The sequence below is a fragment of the Xiphophorus hellerii genome, chromosome 14 (assembly GCF_003331165.1).
Source record: "Xiphophorus hellerii strain 12219 chromosome 14, Xiphophorus_hellerii-4.1, whole genome shotgun sequence".
NCBI lineage: Eukaryota > Metazoa > Chordata > Actinopteri > Cyprinodontiformes > Poeciliidae > Xiphophorus > Xiphophorus hellerii.
The window spans coordinates 23163299-23185768 of NC_045685.1; the positions used below are offsets into that span (position 1 = coordinate 23163299).

General features: G+C 36.6%; 2 protein-coding genes across 3 annotated transcripts; one reads left to right on the forward strand and one right to left on the reverse strand.

The window, feature by feature from the left end:
• Window positions 1–101: 101 nt before the first annotated feature.
• On the reverse strand, window positions 102–17874 carry cnpy3 (canopy FGF signaling regulator 3). The gene is made up of 6 exons (XM_032583590.1): window positions 17613–17874; window positions 16191–16317; window positions 14713–14809; window positions 4450–4572; window positions 3475–3592; window positions 102–1354 (listed from the first exon to the last, which is right to left on the reverse strand). Exons 1-6 carry the CDS (start codon window positions 17791–17793, stop codon window positions 1077–1079), a joined length of 924 nt encoding a protein of 307 aa, XP_032439481.1. The 5' UTR covers window positions 17794–17874; the 3' UTR covers window positions 102–1076.
• Window positions 10423–12827, forward strand: LOC116732975 (uncharacterized). Of its 2 annotated transcripts, XM_032583592.1 has the most exons (8): window positions 10423–10619; window positions 10770–10850; window positions 10989–11078; window positions 11171–11224; window positions 11583–11627; window positions 11717–11949; window positions 12340–12514; window positions 12669–12827. In XM_032583592.1, the coding sequence occupies exons 2-8, from the start codon at window positions 10775–10777 to the stop codon at window positions 12797–12799; spliced, it is 804 nt and encodes a 267-aa protein (XP_032439483.1). In that variant the 5' UTR covers window positions 10423–10619; window positions 10770–10774; the 3' UTR covers window positions 12800–12827. The 2 variants fall into 2 exon arrangements, with proteins under 2 accessions (XP_032439483.1, XP_032439484.1); XM_032583593.1 differs by lacking the exons at window positions 10989–11078; window positions 11171–11224.
• Window positions 17875–22470: the final 4596 nt, after the last annotated feature.

Here is a 22470-nt window from a genome sequence, read left to right on the forward strand (position 1 = left end):
TAAGACAAATTGCAAAAATTCCATTGGTATTTTAAAGGAACCTGCAGTTTGTGAACCTGAACTCAGGCTCCACCTAGTGGCCAAATTAGGACACTACATCATAACTTTAAAAGGCTAAATTTAATAATTTTGAAACAAATTCAAACCAAGTTATCTCAAAAAAACAATCTTCTACAACCACATAAAATGAGGCAACATATTGACCTGCTTTAATTCATCCAATGTTTGCAGAGTTTCAAATAGTTCCAGCTCCAATACATCAACACCAACATCTTACTTCAGAGTAAAAATCTCATAAAAACACACAGAAAAATGCAACAGCTGAGGTCAACCACACACACCTTAGATAGCAGCTTTTGTACAGTGCACAAAAACAGACTTAAACACAAATTAATGTACCTAAAGGTCCAGCTCTCAGGAATTTACTGATATGAAAACAGAGAATAGGAAACGAACGAGTCACTTTGTTAGGAGACGATCTGTAGCAAAATATGACAAAAGTTTCACAACTTTAAAGTGAAAGTTTGCTTTCTAGACTCAGACCTCAGTTTTCATTTCCCAAGAAGTTTAATTTACAATCAGAAAACCATTAGAAATGCATCTTTTAAAAGAAAGCAGAATTAGATTATACTTGATTTTCAGTCATAAATTATATAATCTCATCTTTCAGTCGTGATTTTAGATTCACGTCACATAAATTTGGGGCAAAACTGAGTTTTTCAACAGAATCATGATCTTAATGACCCAAGCAGACCAAAAGACACTAATTTTTGTTTTTATAAATAACTGAAGAGTCTTGTTGTGTAATAAATTCATTAATTAAAGGCTCCCAAATTTAAATGCCATTCCTTCTGATTAGTGGATGTAGACAATAGGATGAAAACGAACCGTCCGACAAATACCAAAAAGGTACTTTTAAATTAAAACTGTTTGCCATGAAGTCCTAAAACAACAATAACGTTCTGGCTTAAAGGACTTTAAAACTCTAACAGAAAGTGCTTGTTCAGCATGTTTCCTGTTTAGACGACAGCTGCAGTTTGAAGCAGGCAGGAGAATCCAGAGGGAAATCCAGCGGCTCACAGCTCCGTTTTCTGCCCAGAAAGAGGCACCTGAGGCTGGATCTCCTCATCCGACGTCTGCCCTCCGTCCGACTTCTCCACTGGAGCTTTGCTCTTTTTCTTCTTCTTCACTTTCTTCTCTTTTTTTTTCTTCTTGGTCGTCTTCTCTCCGTCTGAGCTTCCGTCTCCCTTCTCTCCTCCTTTCTTGCCTCCCTTCTTCTTTTTCTTCTTCTTGTCCTCTGCAATAGCTGCCTGGTCTCCTTTCTTCTTTGGAGTCCAGTTCTCGTTCAGGCAGGCTGGACGGAGGAAGTGGGCAAAAGTGTGAGAAGGAACAAAATTAGAGACAAAAATGTTTAACATGGAAACAAGGAAGAGAAAAAAATTAAAAAGAGCTTAATTTTAAAGAGTTATTAATTGAACAGTTAAAGGCCAAATCTATTAAGTCCTAAAGTTAATGTTCGGATGATAAATGTCTTATTGTGTAATTTAACAAAAATGAAACAAAAATAAGGATTAATAAAGGTAGAATCCAAAAATAAAAGTCATAAAATTACCGGAATTAAGTTATTTATAAAAAATAAAGTTGTCAAAGGAGAATAAAGTCAGAATATTCCAAGAATAAAATTATAAAATTTATCTGACTGAAGTTGCAATTTACGAGAATAAAGATGTAAAAGGAGAATAAAGTCATGTCCAGAATAAAGTTGGGAAATTAACTGAAGCAGCAGCAATGCAAGGTGTTTAAATTGGCTTAATTTTAAGCTTTTATTCTTCAAAATGACCAAATCCATAAAGACCTAAAGTTGCTGTCGAGATGAGCAATATCTCGTAAAACTAAAACTAAAATAAGGGTTCAGAAGTGTGGAATACAAGAATGAAGTTGTAAAATAACCTGAATGAAGTTGTAATTTACAGGAGAAAAGTCAGAAAATGAGAATAAAGTCCTAATCTTATGAGAATAAAGTCACAAAAGTACCTGAATACAACAACATAATATGTTCAAATTCAATTAATTTTAAGGTTTTATTCATAGAAACAGCAGAATATACAAAGTACTAAAGTTGATGCTTCGATGATTGTTGACTGCACCGTGTGATTTAACAGAAACTAAACTAAAATAAGGATTAATAAATGTAGAACAACAGTCTGGTTTCACCGTCTGTTTCTATCATCTGAACTGGCTTCAGTAAAATTAATGACGTAATTAGTCATACTGCATTTTGGGCAATAAAATATTCATTTTCTTGTTCAAAAAAGAAATTGAATAATTTTTTATTAACATTTTTTTAATATGTATTTTAATGGAGAAAAAAAAAGCTCAGATGAAAATTCTGCAGAGTGCGGCAACTTCCTATCTGATTACTCGTCAAAATAATCGATACGAGATTCGATTACTGAAATATTCTTAAGTTGCAGTTCTAGAAATGACTGTGCAACATCCAAGCATCTGTTTCTATTCTAACATAAACAGTTATTTTTCCCCTTTTTCTTAAATAAAATAGATCTGAAATATATTTAAATTAAAGAACCAAACAAATTTGATGTAAAATTTTACCAAAAAGACAATAAAAGATAATTTCTTGAATGAAACATTTGATAATTGTGGAAAAGGGGGGAAAAAAATAAAATGTGGTCCTAATGACAAACTAAACCAAAAAATATTCTGACATTTGAAGTTGTTAAATGGATCTGCAGCCTTCATTTATTGTCTTCCATACATCAGACTTAGTTTATCTTAGCACATGGTGCAAAGACGGAGTGAATATTTAGGCTGTTACTGCATCAAATAAGCAACAACTGGTGAAAATGTTAGCTGAAGTCAGAATGTGCTCTGGAGGTTTTCGTGCTCGTGTTTCCAGCAGGGGATTTTCCTGGATCAGAAGTTTTTTGGCTCTGGTCGCTGCATATAAATAAACTCCTGAGAACCAGCGGCTCACCGCTCCCAAAATGCATTTTATGACATCAGTTCTGCTTCAGTTCGGTACGTTTCACATGTTTCTGCTGCTCAAACGCAACCGGAGCAGAGAAACATTTAAGGTCCAGCTGTTCTTGTAAATTCGTTTTTATTTCACATTTTGCTGTACACCAAACAAGGTGTTCTGAAAAAAATAAAGATTTAAAGTCACAAAATCTGCAAACCGAGGAACTTTTTAAGGCAAGTGGAAATAAATTATACTTTTTCCCCCTGTTAATATGCTCCTTTAAACTTGGGAATGCTGAAAAAGGACAAGAAAAATGTGGTGTGAACTCGGGCCAGAGGGGATTTTTAATCTCCGCTATGTGCGATCCTGCCAGTGGAAACATTTCTCCAGCTTGAGGAGCTGAGCGAGATTTCTAAATCCAGAACAGCCGAAGGGAAAACATTCAGTCAGCAGAAAAACAAACAACAACTTGAGATCATATTGAGTTTGTTTACCTTTGTCTCCTCCTTTCAGGACGTGTTTCTCACACAGGTAAGTGGTCAGGTCTTCCTCCTGGTTCCCTTTGTACCAGTCTTCAATCACATCCTCGTACTCTTCCACCATCACATCACACTGGAAACACACACAGGAAATGCAACAGGGCTCAGACGTCAACACACACTCACAAACTGTTCTTTAAAAACGAGATCCGGGCGCGCCATTTTGAATTTACAGTGTGTTTTCTCCGATTTGTTTTACCAGGACTGTAAAGATGTTGTAGCAAAATGAGGATAAAGTCGCAATAATAAAAGTTTGAGAATGAAGTCGTAGCAAAACCATAGAATAAAGTTGCAATAATACGAGAATAAGGTTTTAACAAAGTGAGACGTCGTAGTAATGCGAGAATGAAGTTTGAGAATTACCTGACGGAAGTTGCGATTTACAAAAATAAAGCCGTAAAACAGGAATAAAGTCGAAGAGTTACTTAAAAAAAAGTCACAATTTGCAAGAATAAACTTATAGTAACAAAGTAAAGTCATAATACTTGGAGAATGAAATAGTAATTTTAGAAAAACTCCTATACAAAAACTAAATATTAAAATAAGAAATGCTGAGCGTCTTCTGAAGTTATTATTTCTATAAGTTATCAGTAGCAGAACTTTGAAACGATTTTGCAAACGACTGAGTTTATTTCGAAGTAAGAACCGGATGGATTTGCTGAACTGGTCCCGTCAGAACTTGATAACACTATCGAAGCTTTTTTCAGTTTAAAACAACTTTTTTCATTAAAAAAAAATAAATAAATAAAAAAAATAATTAAAAATCATTTTATTCTGGCCCTAATACTCTGTTGTAGAAAACACCCAGTTGTTATTGGCAAATAATAAATATTTTATGTTCTGTTATTATTTCATCCTTTTTAATTAAAATTTTTAATCTGTTTATTCATACATGGTACATTTTAAAAGAAGCAAAAACAAAACAAACACCTGTTTCTTGAGGTCGGAGATTTCAGCAGACGTCTCGTTCCAAAGCTCATAGGGAATATCCATCACCACCTTCACTCCCTTGTGCACCAGGCCATGAAGGGTGGAGAACGTCTCCGACATGCCCTGCGCACACACACACACCCACACACACGCACACACACCCACACACCAACACACACACACACACCACGCCCGCACGCATACACACATCCGGTCAGGAATCACCGGAAACTGTCTTCTTAAGGATATTTTCTCTTTTCCAAATGTATTCAGACAAAAAAAGCTCCACAGATGAGGAATGAAACATTTTTAAAAATCCTAAAAAAAAAGTCCAATTTCATTTAAAACTCTTCCTGTTTGTCTAGAAAACATCCAGCATCCAAAAACCTGATCTGGATCAGGGCCCAGATAGCACATGATGTTAAATCAACGTTGAAAAATAGTTAGAATCGTTGATTTTTGGTTGAAGTCGACAAATGACGGTGGATCAACCATCAAACAACCATCCAATCAAACCGTTGAAACTGTGACATTGAATCAACGTTGTTTTGTGGTTGAAATCTGATCACTGAAATGCCGAAGTCTGATTAATGGTTGATTTCTGGTTGAAGACGACAAATGACGGTGGATCAACCATCAAACAACCATCCACCTCTAGCCAAGTAACCAGTGTTGAAACTGTGTCATTGAATCAATGTTGTTTTGTGGTTGAAATCTAATGACTGAAATGCCGATGTCTGATCAACATCTGATCAATATTGAATCAATGTCAGCTGTTTTGCCTCACCCCTTCCCCTCCTCTCCTCCTCATCAGAGCTCTGGGTCAGAGCATTTTATTACTGAGCGGGGGTTATCACATTTAAATTAAGCACTGTAGAGGATAGTGGGTGCTGATTCCTTTCTGTACATTTTCTTACTTGTTCATAACAATTCTCACTGACTGTGTGTGTGTGATATATTGACACAAAAACATCTACAACTTACTAAAAGGAGTGGAGCGGTCCACCCCCACCGTTTACATGAGTGGGATAGCCCAACTACACAGCTGCTTCGCTGTTGGCTTGTTGGAATATATGTTAATTCAATGTTGAATTACCATCACAAAGGTTGCATGTTTGGTTGAGGTCGACAACTGATGGTGGATCAACTATAAAACAACCATTCAATTCTAGCCAATTAACATCCATTGATTGAAATGCCAAAATTGAATCCAGTGTTTTTCAGCACCGGCACCAGGCACACTGCCCTGCAAGTTTTAGGCATTTCCCTAATTCAGCACACATGATTTTAATTGACATCTAATTAACAGGGTTTTGCTGAACTGAAAACACGCAGGTCAGTTTGATTGAGGACAAGGTTTGGGAAAGAACTACCCAGATAGCACACGATGTTAATTCAATGTTGAATTATTATCACAAAGGTTTCATGTATGTTTGAGGTCGACAATTGATGGTGGATCAACTATAAAACAACCATTAAATTCTAGCCAATTAACTAATGTTGAAACTGTGTCATTAAATCAATGATGTTTTGTGGTTAACATCAAATAAATGAAATGCCGCCAACGTCGAGTCCAGTGTGTTTCAGCACTGGTCCTCCAGGCACTACAAGTTTTAGGCATTTCCCTAATTCAGCACACATGATATTAATTGACATCTGATTAACAGGGTTTTGCTGAACTGAAAACACGCAGGTCAGTTTGATTGAGGACAAGATTTGGGGAAGAACTAGTAATCTAAATGTTCTAAAAGTGGAGGGGTGTTTATTACACCCCTCCACTTCACTCTCACATTCTAACCCCCAACCCCTCTCCCTCCACCCTTCACCTCTCACCTGGCTTGTCTACCCCTCAACCTCCCTCCCCCTTTCTACTCTCCTCCTCTCCTCCTTTGACTCCGGGTGAAACTACTTTTATTTTTTGTGAGGGTTACTCACATTATAATTTAAGTAGTATGTGTTGGTAACATTGGGTTGTAATTCTGTCCTGTACATCTTCTTACTTGTCTGTAAATGTTATGACTGACTATGTATGTGTGATATGTTGACACAAAAACACATAGAAGTCACTAAAAGGAGTTAGGTGGTCCACCTCCCCCATTTCATGACTGGTATGTCCCAACCACATAGCCCCTTTGCAGCAGGATTGGTGCAACCTGTTTCTGAATTTAATTATTCAACCCCCAGCACTTTTGTGGTAAGTGTGGCCAATCTACCTTGATCTTAACCTATTTATTATAAACCAACTGCATTGTGTTGCGCTTAAGTTGCAGCTTGGTAGGGAAATAAGCAGTGATGGCATAATTATGTTGAAAAACTAACTTTAAATCAGATTTTGATAACACTAAAGTTGGATTGTACACTTTGTGAGGTCTCAGGATGCTTGGTCCTGCTATAGTGAGGCATTTGCTTATGCTGGTATTTTAAAATGAACAGTAACTTTCGCATTATAATAATTGCCTTTCTTGATATGGATCTAATTGTACAAATATGTTTCGGCTTGTTTCATCTTGCATATTAAAATGCAGCATCTTATTCTGAATCTCTTCATCTCCTTTCTTTATCTTTCCAGCTATATTTAAATATAACAGCTTTAAAGAAAGAAGACAATTGTAGGTAAACAGGTGCAGTTCGTCTACATTAGAGTAAAGCACCACCACACTCTTTAAGATGTCGGCTTCTTCTCGGGCTAAAAGACGTAGAGTTAACAAATTATTGAAAGAGACAGAGCAGCAAATCCTCACCGAGTATAAGTTAATAGTTAATGCTAATCCAAGGAAGAAACAGACGAAATATCATGTTGCAGCCTCTTGTCAGTGCAGGTTGGATGTACTACCTTTTCAAGATATTTCAGACTTGCCACTAAACAGACGACTAACTATCAGTGCTGTGAATGAAAATACTGACTTGCCAGGTGAGTCAGAAGCACATTTTGAAAGTATAGTGGAGGATGAGCTTGACAGTGATGACAATAATGATTTGCTCAGGATAAGTTTAAAGTATTGGGCAACATCCTATTCAATCTCTCTGGTTGCACTGTCATCTTTGCTGTCTATTTTGACAATGTTTCACCCTACCCTACCAAAAGATGGGAGAACATTGCTTGGAACACCCAGAAATGTGCCCATCACTACAATTCAAGGGGGAGATTATTATCATTTTGGAATAGTCAAAGGGGTGCTTTCACGGTTGGCATGTTTGTGTGTACCATCAACTATGACTACTATTAATATCCAGTTTAATATAGATGGCTTACCTTTATTTAAAAGTTCCAAACTTCAGTTTTGGCCCATACTTGGATGTCTGACATGTGACTACACAAAGTCCCCATTTGTTGTAGGCATTTTTTGTGGTCTAAGCAAGCCAGTGAGTGTTTTTGAGTACCTGGCTCAGTTTGTCAAAGATCTTCAGAATGTATTGTGTAATGGCATTATTTATAATGGTAAGCAATTTAATGTAGAAATTTCTGCCTTTATTTGTGATGCGCCGGCAAGAGCTTATATTAAGCAGGTCAAAGGATTCAATGGCTATTCAGGTTGTGACAAATGCTTTCAGGAGGGTGTATGGATGAATAAAATGACATTTCCTGAAACAAAGCATAAACTTAGGACAGACTCCAGTTTCTCTGACATGGTTGATGAGGAACATCACATTGGAAAGAGCCCTTTATCTGGTTTAGTTAAGATGGTTTCTATGTTTCCACCAGATTACATGCATGTCTGTTGTCTCGGAGTTACAAGGAAAATGCTTCATATATGGTTAAAGGGGAAACATTTAGCAACAAAGTTTCCTTCCCAAACTGCAGCAGGCATTTCAGATAAACTCCTAAAGCTACGTTTCTACACGCCTTCTGAGTTTAACCGTAAACCAAGGGGACTGTCGGAGATAGATCGGTGGAAAGCTACTGAGTTCCGATCCTTCATGTTATATTGGGGTCCTGTTGTTTTGAAGGATTCACTCCCCAGTGAGCTGTATGACAATTTTATGTTGTTTTCCGTTGGAATGTACATGTTGCTGTCCCCTAGTATATCTGAGGAAATGTTAGCCTTTGCACAAAAGTTGATGGTTGCTTTTGTTGAACACTTTGGGGAATTATATGGAAAAGATGAAATTGTGTACAATATACACCAGCTTACTCATTTGGCTGAAGAATACAGGAGGTTCGGCAATCTAGATAATATATCAGGATTTCCTTTTGAGAATTGTCTTGGTCAAATTAAGCATCTTCTACGCAAGCCACATCAGACACTACAACAGGTAGTTAAAAGGTTGTCTGAAACCTCACATGTTGGACCCACATGTTCTAGAGATTATCCAAAGTTGCTTAACATCCACATTGATGGTCCAGTCCCCACACAGTTTATTTCTTCACAACAGTACAGGAAGGTCTCCACTCATCGGTTTACTTTGTCCACAAAGAAAGGGGACAATTGTGTTGAAGTTGGAGATGGATTTGCATTAATAGAGAATATTATTAAATCAGAAGAGGATACATATATAATCGTCAGAATGTACGGACACAAACAGCCATATTACATGTATCCCTGTGAATCATCATACATTGGCACATACAAAGTCAGTGGCTTGAAAGAAAATATAGGGGTAGTTGGACTGGCCTCTATCAAGCGCAAATGCCTTCTCTGTCCAGACATGGATGGTGCCATTGTAATACCACTACTTCATTTAGCATAGTCATGCTGCCCTGCCAAAGTGCAGTATCTGTAACTGAGATGTATATCATGGCATAAATTACCTAAAAATAACATTTATCTAATACTTACCTGTGCAAATAACATGTTTGACTGGCCAAAAACTACAATGTCTGTAGTGCACTTTGGCTTTGAAGAGTGAAATGGGGATGACCTGTAAGGAGATATCATGAGTAGCTCTCATTTCATCCCTAGCCCTTCGAAGATGAGTAGAGAGGCACTGTGGTCAGTTGTACAGTTCCCAAATGGTGGGACAGCAGTAGTTCTAGAGAGCTGGTTTAAAGCTGAGGAACAGACGCTGTTATGGCCCCCAAAACACATAACACTCAAGAAAGCCCTTCGAGACGGAATGCAACCAGACGACAAATGGATCACCTATACGGATGTACGAGTCCTCATTACGTGTGGTGAGTAACTGGTGCAACACATGCACAGCTGTTCTACACAGTCGTGCTGTCATGTTATAGATAAATCAGCTCAATATTTCCTTCTTTTCAAGTATGTTTATCTATTGGGACATGACATTACAGATGCAAAAGTTTGTTTAGGAGGCTACATTAAACCAAGTAAACAATATATATAATTATAATAAAGCGCTGGTACCTCAGAGGTCCAGCTGAGATGTTTTGTGTATGTAAAATCAGAGAAGACAAATGTGAGGAGGCAAATAGTGATTGGCCAGAATGAGATGATGTATGATAGTAGCGCTTCACACAGGTGTGATTGTTCTGTATTTTGGGAGTTGGGAAGGAGCTGTTAGGGTAGTTCTGCACTGGACTGCAGACATGCAAATTGGCATTTACCCTCTGCTCTTTACAGAGACCCTTGATGAGGCGAAAAAACGAGAGACAAAATATAACACCACAATGTGTCCAACATCTGAAATTGAATCTCATGATGAAGGAGCTATCCGCCAAAAAAGAATATCCAGGTACATTACTAACTTTATCACAGTGATAACTTTCCCTAGGGCGTTGCAACTAGAAAATAACAACCACTGCTAAAAGGATGGCTCAAAGTGGCCAGAGTGTCCATGTATTCAGACGGTAGCCTTGACTAATAAGTGTAGTATCTTAACTACAGTTGTAATATTCATATAGTGTATTATCATAATGTTTTGTAGGCCAAATCAGCAGTTTATGCATTCTGATTCTGAAGACCATCAGAGTAGCAGTGCAAAAAGAAAGCGTTTTGCCAAACCACCTGTCCAGGTATTGTTTCCTTTATATTGACACTATGCTCACTTCTACACAGTCACAAAAGGAATTACATATAACAGTGTACCAATAAAAGGACATTTTAATTTGATTGAAATTGTGTTTCTTGCTGAAATTGTGTATAGTTTTAGCACTTAGAGCTAAAACTAATTGTGTATAGTTTTAGCTCTTAATTATTTCCTATTTTTCTTAGTAGATCTTGTTGCTAGCAACTACCAACAATCACTAGCTGATGAAGTTCTTAATGGTGAGTCGTCAAGCAGTCTCATAAGACTGTGATGTCAAAGCAATGCTTTAAATATAGAGCAGTCAGCTGAATGTAAGTCTCACATTTTCTCATATGGAAGGTTACAGTAATAACCTCACTGCTTTGTGTATTTCCTACTTTGTGTTCAAGCTGAGATGCCAGGTTTTGCTACAGCCCACTGTGTCCAGTACCACAAGTTGCAGAATCCACAGCGACAAAGTACAAGTATTGGTATGATACTGTACTCTTTCAGTAATAGTGATGGGTATCTTAGTGATTCTGGCTAATTAGTTAGTTTGATCAAACATTTAGATTATGTATCTTGTGTTTACACTTGTAAACTATTGCGAAATGTAACTATATCTACAGGGTTGTCTGGATGCAGCTCAAGGCAGTATAACCATCGCCCTGGTCTCTCACAATGTGCACAAAATAGGCTGCCATTGGATATATCACAGAGTAACCCACTTTACTACATACATATACAGTGATCTGTGTTGACTAATGAATTCACTTTAGCTAAGTTTTTGCATTTCTTATTCACTTAAAAGCAAACTCCGACCAGAATGATGTATTGGATTCAGCGCCTAATCAAGGTTTCGAAGGTATCAAGACAGTCATCCAACATTTGTAGACAGTTTGTGATCTGAATGTGTGAGGTTGTGTCTATATTTGAACTGTGGTCATTGCTCACATCTGTGTGAGCAATGACACCAACTCTTTAAATGCTTTGACACTTATGCATTATCTTTTAAAGGCAAACATAACACAAAGCCCTGACAGTATTTTCTTTTTGCCATTGTGATCTTGTGTATTCCACTCATCAGAGTTCTCTCCTGATTAGATGCAGAAATGTCCTTATCTATAAAAGATCTGTAGGAAACATTTCACACCTAAAGAAAGTCGGTGTCATTTTGGCACCTAACCTTTAAACTTCTGTGCATGAATATTTGTGTTTTGCAGATGCAACCACACAAAGGGCCAGCAATAATGGGCAGCTTTTGAGAGGCAAGTCTATTGGACATAATGTATTTGTAATGTGTCATTTTCAGGTTATTTTGATGTTGCACTTAAAGATTTTTAATGTTCTCCTGAAGACCTCGCTATCCATAAGATGACATCGATGCTTGCTGAAGCTCTTGTGATTGTGAAGGATCTATCCAGAGATGTCCAATTCATTAAGAACAATTTGGCTCAGAGTAACATTACACCAGGTAGCACACAAGGACCAGCAAACCTTGTACTCCCCTTCCAGCTGCCAATTGAAAGTGAAGAAGATTTCAGTAAAGCGGAGTCATTACTGATTGAAGAGACAGTGCGTCAAAAGATGGTAATTCATTTGAAAGACTGATCAGCATCAATGTAGATTATGTCAGTGTGAGTCTTTTACTAAGGGCAAAATGTTAGCTCTTTAGCTACTTGAACACAAATTGTAATCTACAAGTTCTGAACATGTCACAGAGCTTGTAGATGTGCTATTTATGAAACATTTTGCAATTATTCACATAGATGATTTAAATTTTGACCTAACCCAAATTGGGACCAGGATGGTTAATAACGCTAATATCCATGACCATGAATGAACACTATGGAGTGGAATATCAGTGCATAAGCATAAATACAGTATCAAAACAAGGTTATGTCTCTGCTGTGTTTTTAATTTACATGATATAATGCTGCTGTGTAATGCTATGCCTTCATGTACTTGTCTCTGATGTAGATTGCTCGACTGGCTCTAGTAGGAGGCACCAATTCAGCCAACATGATAAGAAGAATGTTGACAACTTGTATGAGAAATGCCCTGGCAAGTCAGTTCAACTGGGCTGGGAAGAAACATAGGCATTCCCAGAGTAAAAAGCCATTCAAGGACACAATCCTGCAAGAGTGCATATTAGGTGAGCTTCCTCTACTGGAAAAGGGCTTTGAATTTTAATTGTAGGAAATGAGACTGTTGGTGAATCAGAATCTAAACAAAGTGAGGGTAGGGGATAATAAGGAATTTTATGTGAGATACCCTCCATCGTAATGATGTTCTTTTGTGTCTTTCAGTTGCTGCTCGTCAATTCGAACCAGGCCTAACTGATCAAAATTACAGCGAAACAGTAAAGAAATGGTTTCGCTATGCACCAGACCGGGAGGGAGGCATTGAAAGGCAACCAAAGGGACGGCCAGAAGACTGAAATTAAATAAAATATTTAAGCAATGCCATGGTGTTTTTATGTGGTTTATTTCAGGATGATGGTTATGATGGTTGAATAAACATTGATTGAATGCAGAATCAACACAAATATGCGTGCAGAACCACGTTCAGATGAAGGTTGAATCAACGTTGATTCCTAACCTATTCAATGTAGAATCAACCGACATATGTGTGCAGAACCACAGTCAGATGACTGTCGAAGTAACATTGATTCAATGTAGAATCAACGGAAATATGTGTGCAGAACCACAGTCAGATGACTGTCGAAGCAACATTGATTCAATGTAGAATCAACGGAAATATGTGTGCAGAACCACAGTCAGATGACTGTCGAAGCAACATTGATTCAATGTAGAATCAACGGAAATATGTGTGCAGAACCACAGTCAGATGACTGTCGAAGCAACATTGATTCAATGTAGAATCAACGGAAATATGTGTGCAGAACCACAGTCAGATGACTGTCGAAGCAACATTGATTCAATGTAGAATCAACGGAAATATGTGTGCAGAACCACAGTCAGATGACTGTCGAAGCAACATTGATTCAATGTAGAATCAGGACAATTCCGGATGCAGATCCACGTTCAGATGAGTGGTGAATCAACATTGATTCAATGTAGAATCAACGGACATATGTGTGCAGAACCACAGTCAGATGACTGTCGAAGCAACATTGATTCAATGTAGAATCAACGGGAATATGTGTGCAGAACCACAGTCAAATGAGTATTTCATCAACATTGATTCAATGTAGAATCAACGGAAATATGTGTGCAGAACCACAGTCAAATGAGTGTTGAATCAACATTGATTCAATGTAGGATCAACAGACATCCGGATGCAGATCCACGTTCAGATGATGGTTGTCTCAACATTGATATAATGTAGAATCAACATTGGTACATAACTGATTCAATGTACTATCAACACAAATATGCATACAAGTTGACATACAGATGATGGTTGAATCAACATTGATATAATGTCAGTTATGGTTGAAACCCTAACGTTGATTCAACATACAAGTCACCGACCACTTTCAATGTTGTTTCAATGTCAGCGTTCAACGTTGATTCAATGTTTCTGGCTGACATTGATTCAATGTTGTTTCAATCATTCTGTGCTATCTGGGGGGTTTCCAACCTGCGGCTCTGGAGCCACCAGTGGTACTTTGGATCTTCCACAGTGACTCCTAATATCTTTGGCTAAAATTTACCAAGAACCAACTAAAGTTTTATATCTAGATGCAATAACAGCTCTATGAAAAAAGTTAATTTCTAACAAAAAACATTTTATTGACATTTTGAATTTAAGTTCAGAAATTTTCTACGAAAAACAAGGTTTTCAAAATTTCTAAATTTATTTAAAAAAAACACAAATTTATTTTTTAGTTTAACTTAGAAATTTCAAACATCAAAATTTTCTCGACTTTTGAAACTCAGAAATTTCCTTGATTTTTCTAGAAATGTTGAGATATTTTGGCAGAAATGTATTCCATTATTCATGGAATAATTGCTTTATATTAAAACATAATGACACTAAAATACCAGAAATACATTTTTAGATTTGAGTTTCTTGCCATCAGGTTGGGGACTTTCTTTCTTTTTTTTTTTTTTTTGAAGAAATTTTTTCACAAATGTCAACGTCACAAAGAAGAAAATGTTTTTATTTTATGTTTTTATTTATTCTAAATCCTAAAAACAGAAATAAATATTTTTTAACGATATTTATCAAAAATTCTAATCTGGTCATGTAATGTTTGAGGCTCTGAACCAGTTTTTCTCGCCGTACTGAGGGCAAACAGGACCGTAAAGGTTGCAGACCTCAGATCTAGATGAGACTAAACTCCTGACCTCTGACCCCCGACCACGCCCAGATAGACAGTCTGACCTTGGCGAAGCGGTTGCTGCCGCTCCTCTCTTTGTGCAGGTTGTACTCCAGCAGCCTCTGGCACACGTTCTCCACAACCTCGATGAATCGCAGATCTCTGGAAAACAACAGAAAGACTCGGGTCAACTTGTGATAAAACTTTATCACTGCTGCGCTGCTGAAAGGTCAGAGGTCACGGCTGTCTGATTTAGGCTTGGTTTACGGTTACCCTGAGCTGTAGAAGGAGAAAGATGCAAATCGGATCGCTGTTTTGGTAACAAATCAACGACTTTCTCCCACATTTCTCACCTCAGCCTTCCAGAGAAGAATCATTTTTGAATAGAATAGTTTTATATTTTTTTCACTCCTTCATATTTTCTACACTGTTTGCATGTTTTTCTGCAACGAGATCTGAGGACTTTACCTAAATCATGTCCATCAGCGGATTGGTTGATTTTCTCCACCATCAAGAAATAAACAATATTATACATGTAGGTCAGTAAATTAGCTTCATTTGTCAGATTAAAAATACATTTTGGAAAAAACATTTAAGCAGGTACTAAACATACTTTCATTAAGACCAGATTACTGTAAAAACTTTTTTTTTTACATGTTTAATTTAATATTCTAATCTTATTAGGGTGCACCAATACAAACATTTGGGCTGATATCAAAAACTGATATTAATATTTCCGTCATATTTTATTTATCGGCTTGATACCATATGTTAAAAAAAAAGACTAATATCGTCCGATACCGATGATGCTTCCGATATATCGTGCATCCCTAAATCTTATTCCCATGTTTTTTGTTCACTTTGAACAGAAAAATCTAAATAATTGACACAATTAATGGTTAAAACTAGTTGTAAATCTATAATTCCTTACTACTGATGAAAAAGTTCAAGTTACAAAGTGAAATGATCGGCCAGTGGAGCAAGACGTTTTCTCATATTGTAAGTTATGATATAGGAAATAGTGATATTTCACTTGTAACTTGCACTTTTTCATCAATATTAAGAAATTATTGACTTAAAACAAGCTGCCATAGCTTGGTGAAAAGTTAGTTGTAACTTTACTTCAAGTGTATTAAATACACTAGAAACTAGACCAAAATACTTTGTAATATTTGGTGTTTTTGAAGTGTGAGCTGTGTTCACTGAAGCAGCAACATAAAGTGGTGAGTAGATGTTACTTATCAGCTAGAAGAAACATCACCTCAAAACTAAAGATCAAGCTTCAAACTAAGAAGAAAAACTAAATGATTATGCGAGTAAAACTTCTTAAATTTCTCTGTACTTTTGTTCTACAAGCTGCTGCAGATAAATTAACATTTCAGAAAGTATTTCCTGAGATGTGACAGCAGCTCGGCCCGTTTCTATATCGAGTTCTTCCACAGGAACTGAATCTGACCGGGTTCTCGTCCCCTGGTGCCAGAATCAAGGTCTCATTTCTGCTTTTTAACCCGACCGCTTCACTGAGAGCTGCAGAGAAACTTACGACTTGACGTATTTAACCGGCGGCGCTCCCTTCCCGTCTATGAAGTTGTAGTTGCTCTCGATGACGGCCTTCGTCTTGCCCGTCTCTTCGAAGGCCGACTTCATCTCGATGCTGACGAACTTACAGACTGAAGCAGGAAGAGCCAAAGCGTCACTGAGGGGAATTTCTTTCTTTCTGCAGCACAAACTGCAGAGCTTCAGCTGCTGCTTCCAGCCACAGTTTGACCTCAAGTTTACCGTTTTATTAGCAAAAATAACAAATTCAGTTATGCATATTGGTCTAAAATTATGGAGAATAAAATCTTTCTTTGATCCAGAAAAAAACAATTCCAACTTTTCTATCGGTTATTGATTTGATCAAATAATTAACTGTTTTATGTACTTAATACTAAAGCTTTATTTGTAAATTTAATTTGGATCTATTGTTTTAATGTACAGATTGATTCTTAAGTAGTTTTAATTTATGTAGCTTTTTATTATTCATTTTTTTAATATTTATTTTAGCAAATTATTTACTCATCTAATTTATCCAGTTTTTAACAGCTTTTTTATTGATTTCATTAGTTTTCAATTACACGTATTTGGTTAAATATTTAGTTATAAAACTTGAATTGCTTCATAACACAGAAAAATATGAATAAAGAGATTTAAAATGTATTTCTGAGGGTCCCAGAATTAAATCTTTACTCCAGATATTCCAACTAAAGCTCCAATTATCACCAAAAGCCTTCAGATAATATCTGACTTTACTATTATTACAATTTATGGACAGAAATATTGAAAAGAAAAAAAAAAAGGTTATTTGTCTTCAGATCATATGCAAACTGCCCAGGTTTTAGTTCAGAAATGAGCTCTTGAGTATAGACTTCTGAAATTAAAAATAATTTGTGATTTTCAAACAAATTCCAAACATTTTCCAATTTTTATAGCTGATTTATCCTTAAGCCACTATGAGAACGCTGGTTAAATACATGTTTACCAGCGTATTTAAAAAAATAAATAAATACACTTATTACTATAACAGCAGCTATTATTGTTATTTATACGTTCTGTAAATGTGATCCCTTCGGTACAATTTATTTTTCATATGCATTTACAGATTCACTTTTTTGATTATCCGTGCTCTGTAGGCAAACAATTCTTCTCATAATTTAAAATATAAACGTACAATTGAATTAAACATGTGACTGTGACCATTATCTCGTTATTTTTGGTCATTTTAAAAGACAAACACGTGACAGGACGAAAAGTAATGAAAAACAGTTCATGTCAGCAGCAAACACAACAACAAATCCAGAGACATTAAAAATTGATCTCGTGTCTGTAAATAAAGTAAAGATCGGGACTGTTCGCCCAGCAGCGGACCGGATGGCCCAAAGAGGAGCTTAAAGTGACCCTAACAGCTGCTGAGCTTCACTTTTACCTTCACATCTGTTTGGAAGATGAACCCAATCATCGTCTCCGTCCGTTTTAGCTGCTCCAACCGACGAAATTACGGCCAGAGCCGACCAGTAAACCGCGAACATCATACCGTAAGTTGTCTTCGACTCCTTATCTCTACATAAAAGTCGTTTAAACCGTTGAAACGTGACTGGGTTTCCCATTTCAACCCAGTTTTCACATCCCTCTGCGGGTCATGATCACTGGTACAAAAACACTCGTCTGCAGCCACTTCCGGTAAGGGCGTTACGAACATGACGTACGCTACAAGGCGGACCAATCAGCGCCGAAGAAGTGGCAGCTGCTTGACCAATCACAGGCAGAGCACGTCCAGAGAGAAGATATGACATGAGGTATCACTCTGAGCCCTTTTTTCGATACAACGCATAAAACAAATCTCATGTCAAAGATAAAGGGAGTAAAAATACATAAAAAATTTATATTGATTAAATATTGTTGTGTGTTATAAAATAGATGTATTTACAAATTTGCAGCAGCAAATTGTGTGTATAAAATAAAAGTTTGTATTTTTTTTAAACTTTTGATCAATTGTTCATTGTGTTTAAAAATAGCAACATGTAAGTTTTTTTTTTGTTGTTGTTGGAAAGAGAAATATGTGATTCAAAATCACAACTATCACAGACAAAACAGTGCATGTGCTATTTAATTTAACTACAGTCTTCGTAATTATCTGTCATTTGCATACATTTTGTCAATTTGTGCTGGATGAATTATATTTTTAAAGATATGTTTATTTATTTATTTATTTATTACCTGTTAACAAAATACTGCTTAGTAAAACAATCCTTTAAATAGTGACGCCTCCTGTTTGAATTCAGTAATCTTGTAATTCTGGGATGTGTCCAGCAGGGAGCGCTATGCCCAAGTCTAAAGTCGCCGTGATTTCTGATGTTTAATCACATCTGGCCGATAGAAGCAGAGAAATAGCTGAATAAAAACGGTAATTTTATTGATAACTTGACTATGCCTAACTTTCACCAGAGTGTGGATTTGGTGCAATTTGGAGACCATTTGATAAAAAATTTCAGACTAAATCCTTACACTTGCAGCATTCTTCTAATGCAAACAGATTTGTATAGATCAAAATCAGAGCTGATCTATTTAGATTATTATTAATGAACACTGAGCTGCTGTAATGACCTGGAGTTCTTTGCTAAACCACAAAGGAACCAGTCGTATGTCAAACATAAGATGTTAATGAATAGAAATGAAAGTGACATTTAGAGATGGGACTTCAGCATCTTGTTCAGGTCTGAGAGTGTAATGGATGGATGGATCAGGTTTCATCTGCTGTAATGAGAGCTCTGCTCTCAAGGAACTGAAGCTTTCAGCTTTTTGTCCTATCTTTGTCCCACTACTTCTTTATAGTTATGAGACATGAGGGCTGGACTCAGATTAGAGATGCTGTTTATCAGAAACAGTCTGTTGAATTGATCCAGCCTTTTTACTCCTAACTTTGGAGGTTTTCTCAACTTTATTTAGTTATGAAGTATCCCACGGCTCTATTTTAGAACTACTTCTGTTTATATATATATATATATATATATATATATATATACAGTATATATATATTGGCTTTGAAAAATTGCAATGGAAACACTTTTTGTGATCAACAGCCAGATGTTACTACTGGTGGAAACGACAAAGAAGACGACAGGAAGTGGTGGGAGAATGATGGTTTGTTTTTGTTTTTGTTTCCGGACATTTTGGCTTCATCAGAGCTTTCACAGCATCGCCCCATTTCATTAAAAGTTGCGTTTCATTCGAACATATTGAATCCATACCTAAAACGTAAAATTAGAGACTATTTCCCCAAAACAGCGCATGTGTAGCTGCTCCCAAGTATATGGACAACACTAAACCTGAACATCCTCTTCTTGAAGAATTTGAATTAACATGGGTTACAACAACATTTAAGTTTCTCTTTGGGATCGGAAAAGTATTTTTGAATTTTTTAATTGAGTTGAATAAGATGTCTCCTCTGATGGCTAAAGTATGGATATATTTCAAATGTTTACATCTGTTGCTGCCATTATTTTTAATAACTTATGACACAGACCACTTTATTCAGCTCTGATATTAATTTAGTTTTTTATTTAATGGAAACACAGAAATTGCAAAATTGTGTTTTTTTTTCTACATTGGCAACACAGAATAAGAATCAAACATGGAGAACTAACATTTAGCTTATGTCTCTCTAATTCAGAACAAACTTAAAATCCAGAGAAACCTCTATCAGTTTATAAATTATTGACTATTTACTCTTATTCTTATTAAACATGGGGAACCGATATTTAGCTTTGTACCTTTTTGTCTTTCTTTTCATTTGTTGTTTTGTTTGTATTTCCTTCTAATTCATGTAAAACATTTTGAACTGCCTGGTTGCTGAAAATGTGCCGTCCGTCCGTTTTCTAACACCTTGTCCCTGACGGGGTCTGGATGGATGCTGGTGCTTTGCTCCAGCTAACGTTCTGGGCGAGAGGCGGCGGAAACTGTGCTATATAAATAAAATTACCTTACCTTATCAGCAGAATAGACAAAGATTTGCAATTTGTAATGGAAATGCAGCTACTAAGTCCACCTTAAACTTTAACCAAAATATTCTAGAGGAAGTTATGAAACCTACTGGGTCCAAATTGGGTCATCAACAGGACAAAGATCCGATCAGCAACAAAAAGGGCTGAAAAAAAGAAATAAATTAAGGTGTTTGGTGACCCTATTAATATCTAAATCTCAACCTGAAGTAGTGGAAATTTTCTGTTACCAGAAAAAAAAAAAAAAGCATAAAGAAATGAATTTCCTGGAAATATTTGTGTCATGATTGAGATAATATTTGGCTTTAATCTAAATTAATTATTAGAAATGTGTGTGTAAACTTTCAGCAGTGATATAATTTGTTCCTGTGTGCTTGAATGAATTTGCGTGCACCCGGGTGTGTGTGACAGAGAGTTTCACAGCCAGATAAGAGCGGTTCAATAATAGTGCAATTTTTCTGAGAGGTGCTTCAGTGTACTGCTGCCTGCCAAAAGGACAGTCAGCACACACACACACACACACCCGCCCGCACCCACGCACACACACACACACACACACACACACACACACGCTGGTACAGATCGGTGTGTGTCTCATAGCCGGACTTGACACTGAGTTGGTGGAGGGGAGGTTGATGTGGAGAGAGAAAGAAAGATGAAAGCTGGTTTTTATGCAGCCATGCAGCCCACACTACAGGCAAAGCAGCGCTTTGTTGGACAAACTCTCATCTCTGCTGCTTTTCAGCTGTTCCTTTAAAAAAAATAGCATAATACAGATTACATGGCAGCTTGTTGAAAAGCGCCGTCGCTCTGGTTTGAACCAATAAGTGCTGAAATACAAGTGAACCACCAACATGATCTGAAAAGATTCACAGTCTTTGTTTGTGAACAAAGCTGCTTTTATGCAAACATACTGAAAATCTGTCCGCTTTAAGGTAATGTGCTGCAGCATTTGAGATGTTATTGAGATAAACTGTGAATATTTACAGCAGCACCAATATAGACTGATGGGAAAAGCAAATTATTCAACCACCTTCAGCAGCGTTAACCCTCTGTAGTGGTTTTCTCTATGCATTTATCGGATGGAGGAATCCAATATGGCTGAATGATATAAAATATGTAGTGAAAGTTTGAGTTTGTTTTCTACTGCTTGAGTGCAAAAACAGTTTATAAATACATTGTTATCGATAGCAGAGGTTAAACTCAAAACAGATAGCACGTTCCACTGATTAGCAACAAGAACCTGCTCAGTTTGGGTCCAACATTTTCCCCAGATCCAGAAAATCAAGGTCAGATAAAGTCTAAATGTTTACATTTAGTACCTCGTTTTCTTTATCAGCTGTTTTCTGGCAGATTTGCTGCTCTGCTTGAAGATGCTGTTGTGGTTTTTGCATTTTTTTAACCTTTCTGGGCCACCGTACACATCAACTATCATGCATTGTGGTGGAAGGTTATTTATGTTATGTTAAGTCCCACTTTGCAGTCAATTAGTTAAGAATAAACTCATTTTATACCAAAGTATGTGGTTCAGGTAGCTTAATCCACAACACAGCAACTAAAACTACAACACAAGTTACGATAAACTTGCTAGCTTCACTTTTGTTGTGGCTTTTTGTACTTTAATTTATTAAATTGTTACATATTCATTTTTAATGCTAGAAAGGAAAACAAAGTTTAAAGTTAAACACGATTGTTTAACTTCCAAAAAATAAAGTGATTTCCTTTAAACTCGAACACGTCTGAATTGTTTTTTTGCAGAAACTTTAACAAAAAGTTTCAGGCATGGGTGTTGGCCCAGAGCGCCCCGTGTAAAAGGGGCGGCCACAGTGTCCTTTGTAGATTTTCAGCTTAATTTGTGCATAGAAACAAATACATCACATTATCTCTCTCTCTCTATATATATATATACAGTATATATTTATATAGAGTTATTTTGACATTGTCAGCTATTTTTCTGTGGTGTTAAACTTTTCTCTTGTAATCAAAAGAGGTTTTTATTTGAAAATATGTCCTTACGTTGCTGCTTTGCAAAATTCGCACAATCAGACAGAGGAGGAAGCACAGATAAATGTAAATATTGGTGCAACATTTTAAAAGAGGCAACATTAATCTGCAGTAGAAGAATTTAAACTAAATGTAATAGTGTGTAACTTAACAGAGAAACATGAATGAAAATCTAAAGGAATATTAAAATTATTTTGAATCATAAAGAAGTTGATGTTTTATGTATCATTCTACCTTGTCGGGTGTTTTTAGTTTTTGTTTTTTGCTCTTTTCTGCCAGAAG

Excerpts from the sequence above, each read along its gene's own strand:
- cnpy3 (XM_032583590.1), bottom strand. The coding sequence starts at position 17,793 with ATGGGAAACCCAGTCACGTTTCAACGGTTTAAACGACTTTTATGTAGA. Across the intron at positions 16,318-17,612 it reads TCTTCCAAACAGATGTGAAG|TCTGTAAGTTCGTCAGCATC; the intron begins GTAAAAGTGAAG and ends TTCCTGCTTCAG. Across the intron at positions 4,573-14,712 it reads GCAGCAACCGCTTCGCCAAG|GGCATGTCGGAGACGTTCTC; the intron begins GTCAGACTGTCT and ends GTGTGTGCGCAG.
- LOC116732975 (XM_032583592.1), top strand. The coding sequence starts at position 10,775 with ATGCCAGGTTTTGCTACAGCCCACTGTGTCCAGTACCACAAGTTGCAG. Across the intron at positions 11,628-11,716 it reads TAATGGGCAGCTTTTGAGAG|ACCTCGCTATCCATAAGATG; the intron begins GCAAGTCTATTG and ends GTTCTCCTGAAG. Across the intron at positions 11,950-12,339 it reads AGACAGTGCGTCAAAAGATG|ATTGCTCGACTGGCTCTAGT; the intron begins GTAATTCATTTG and ends TCTCTGATGTAG.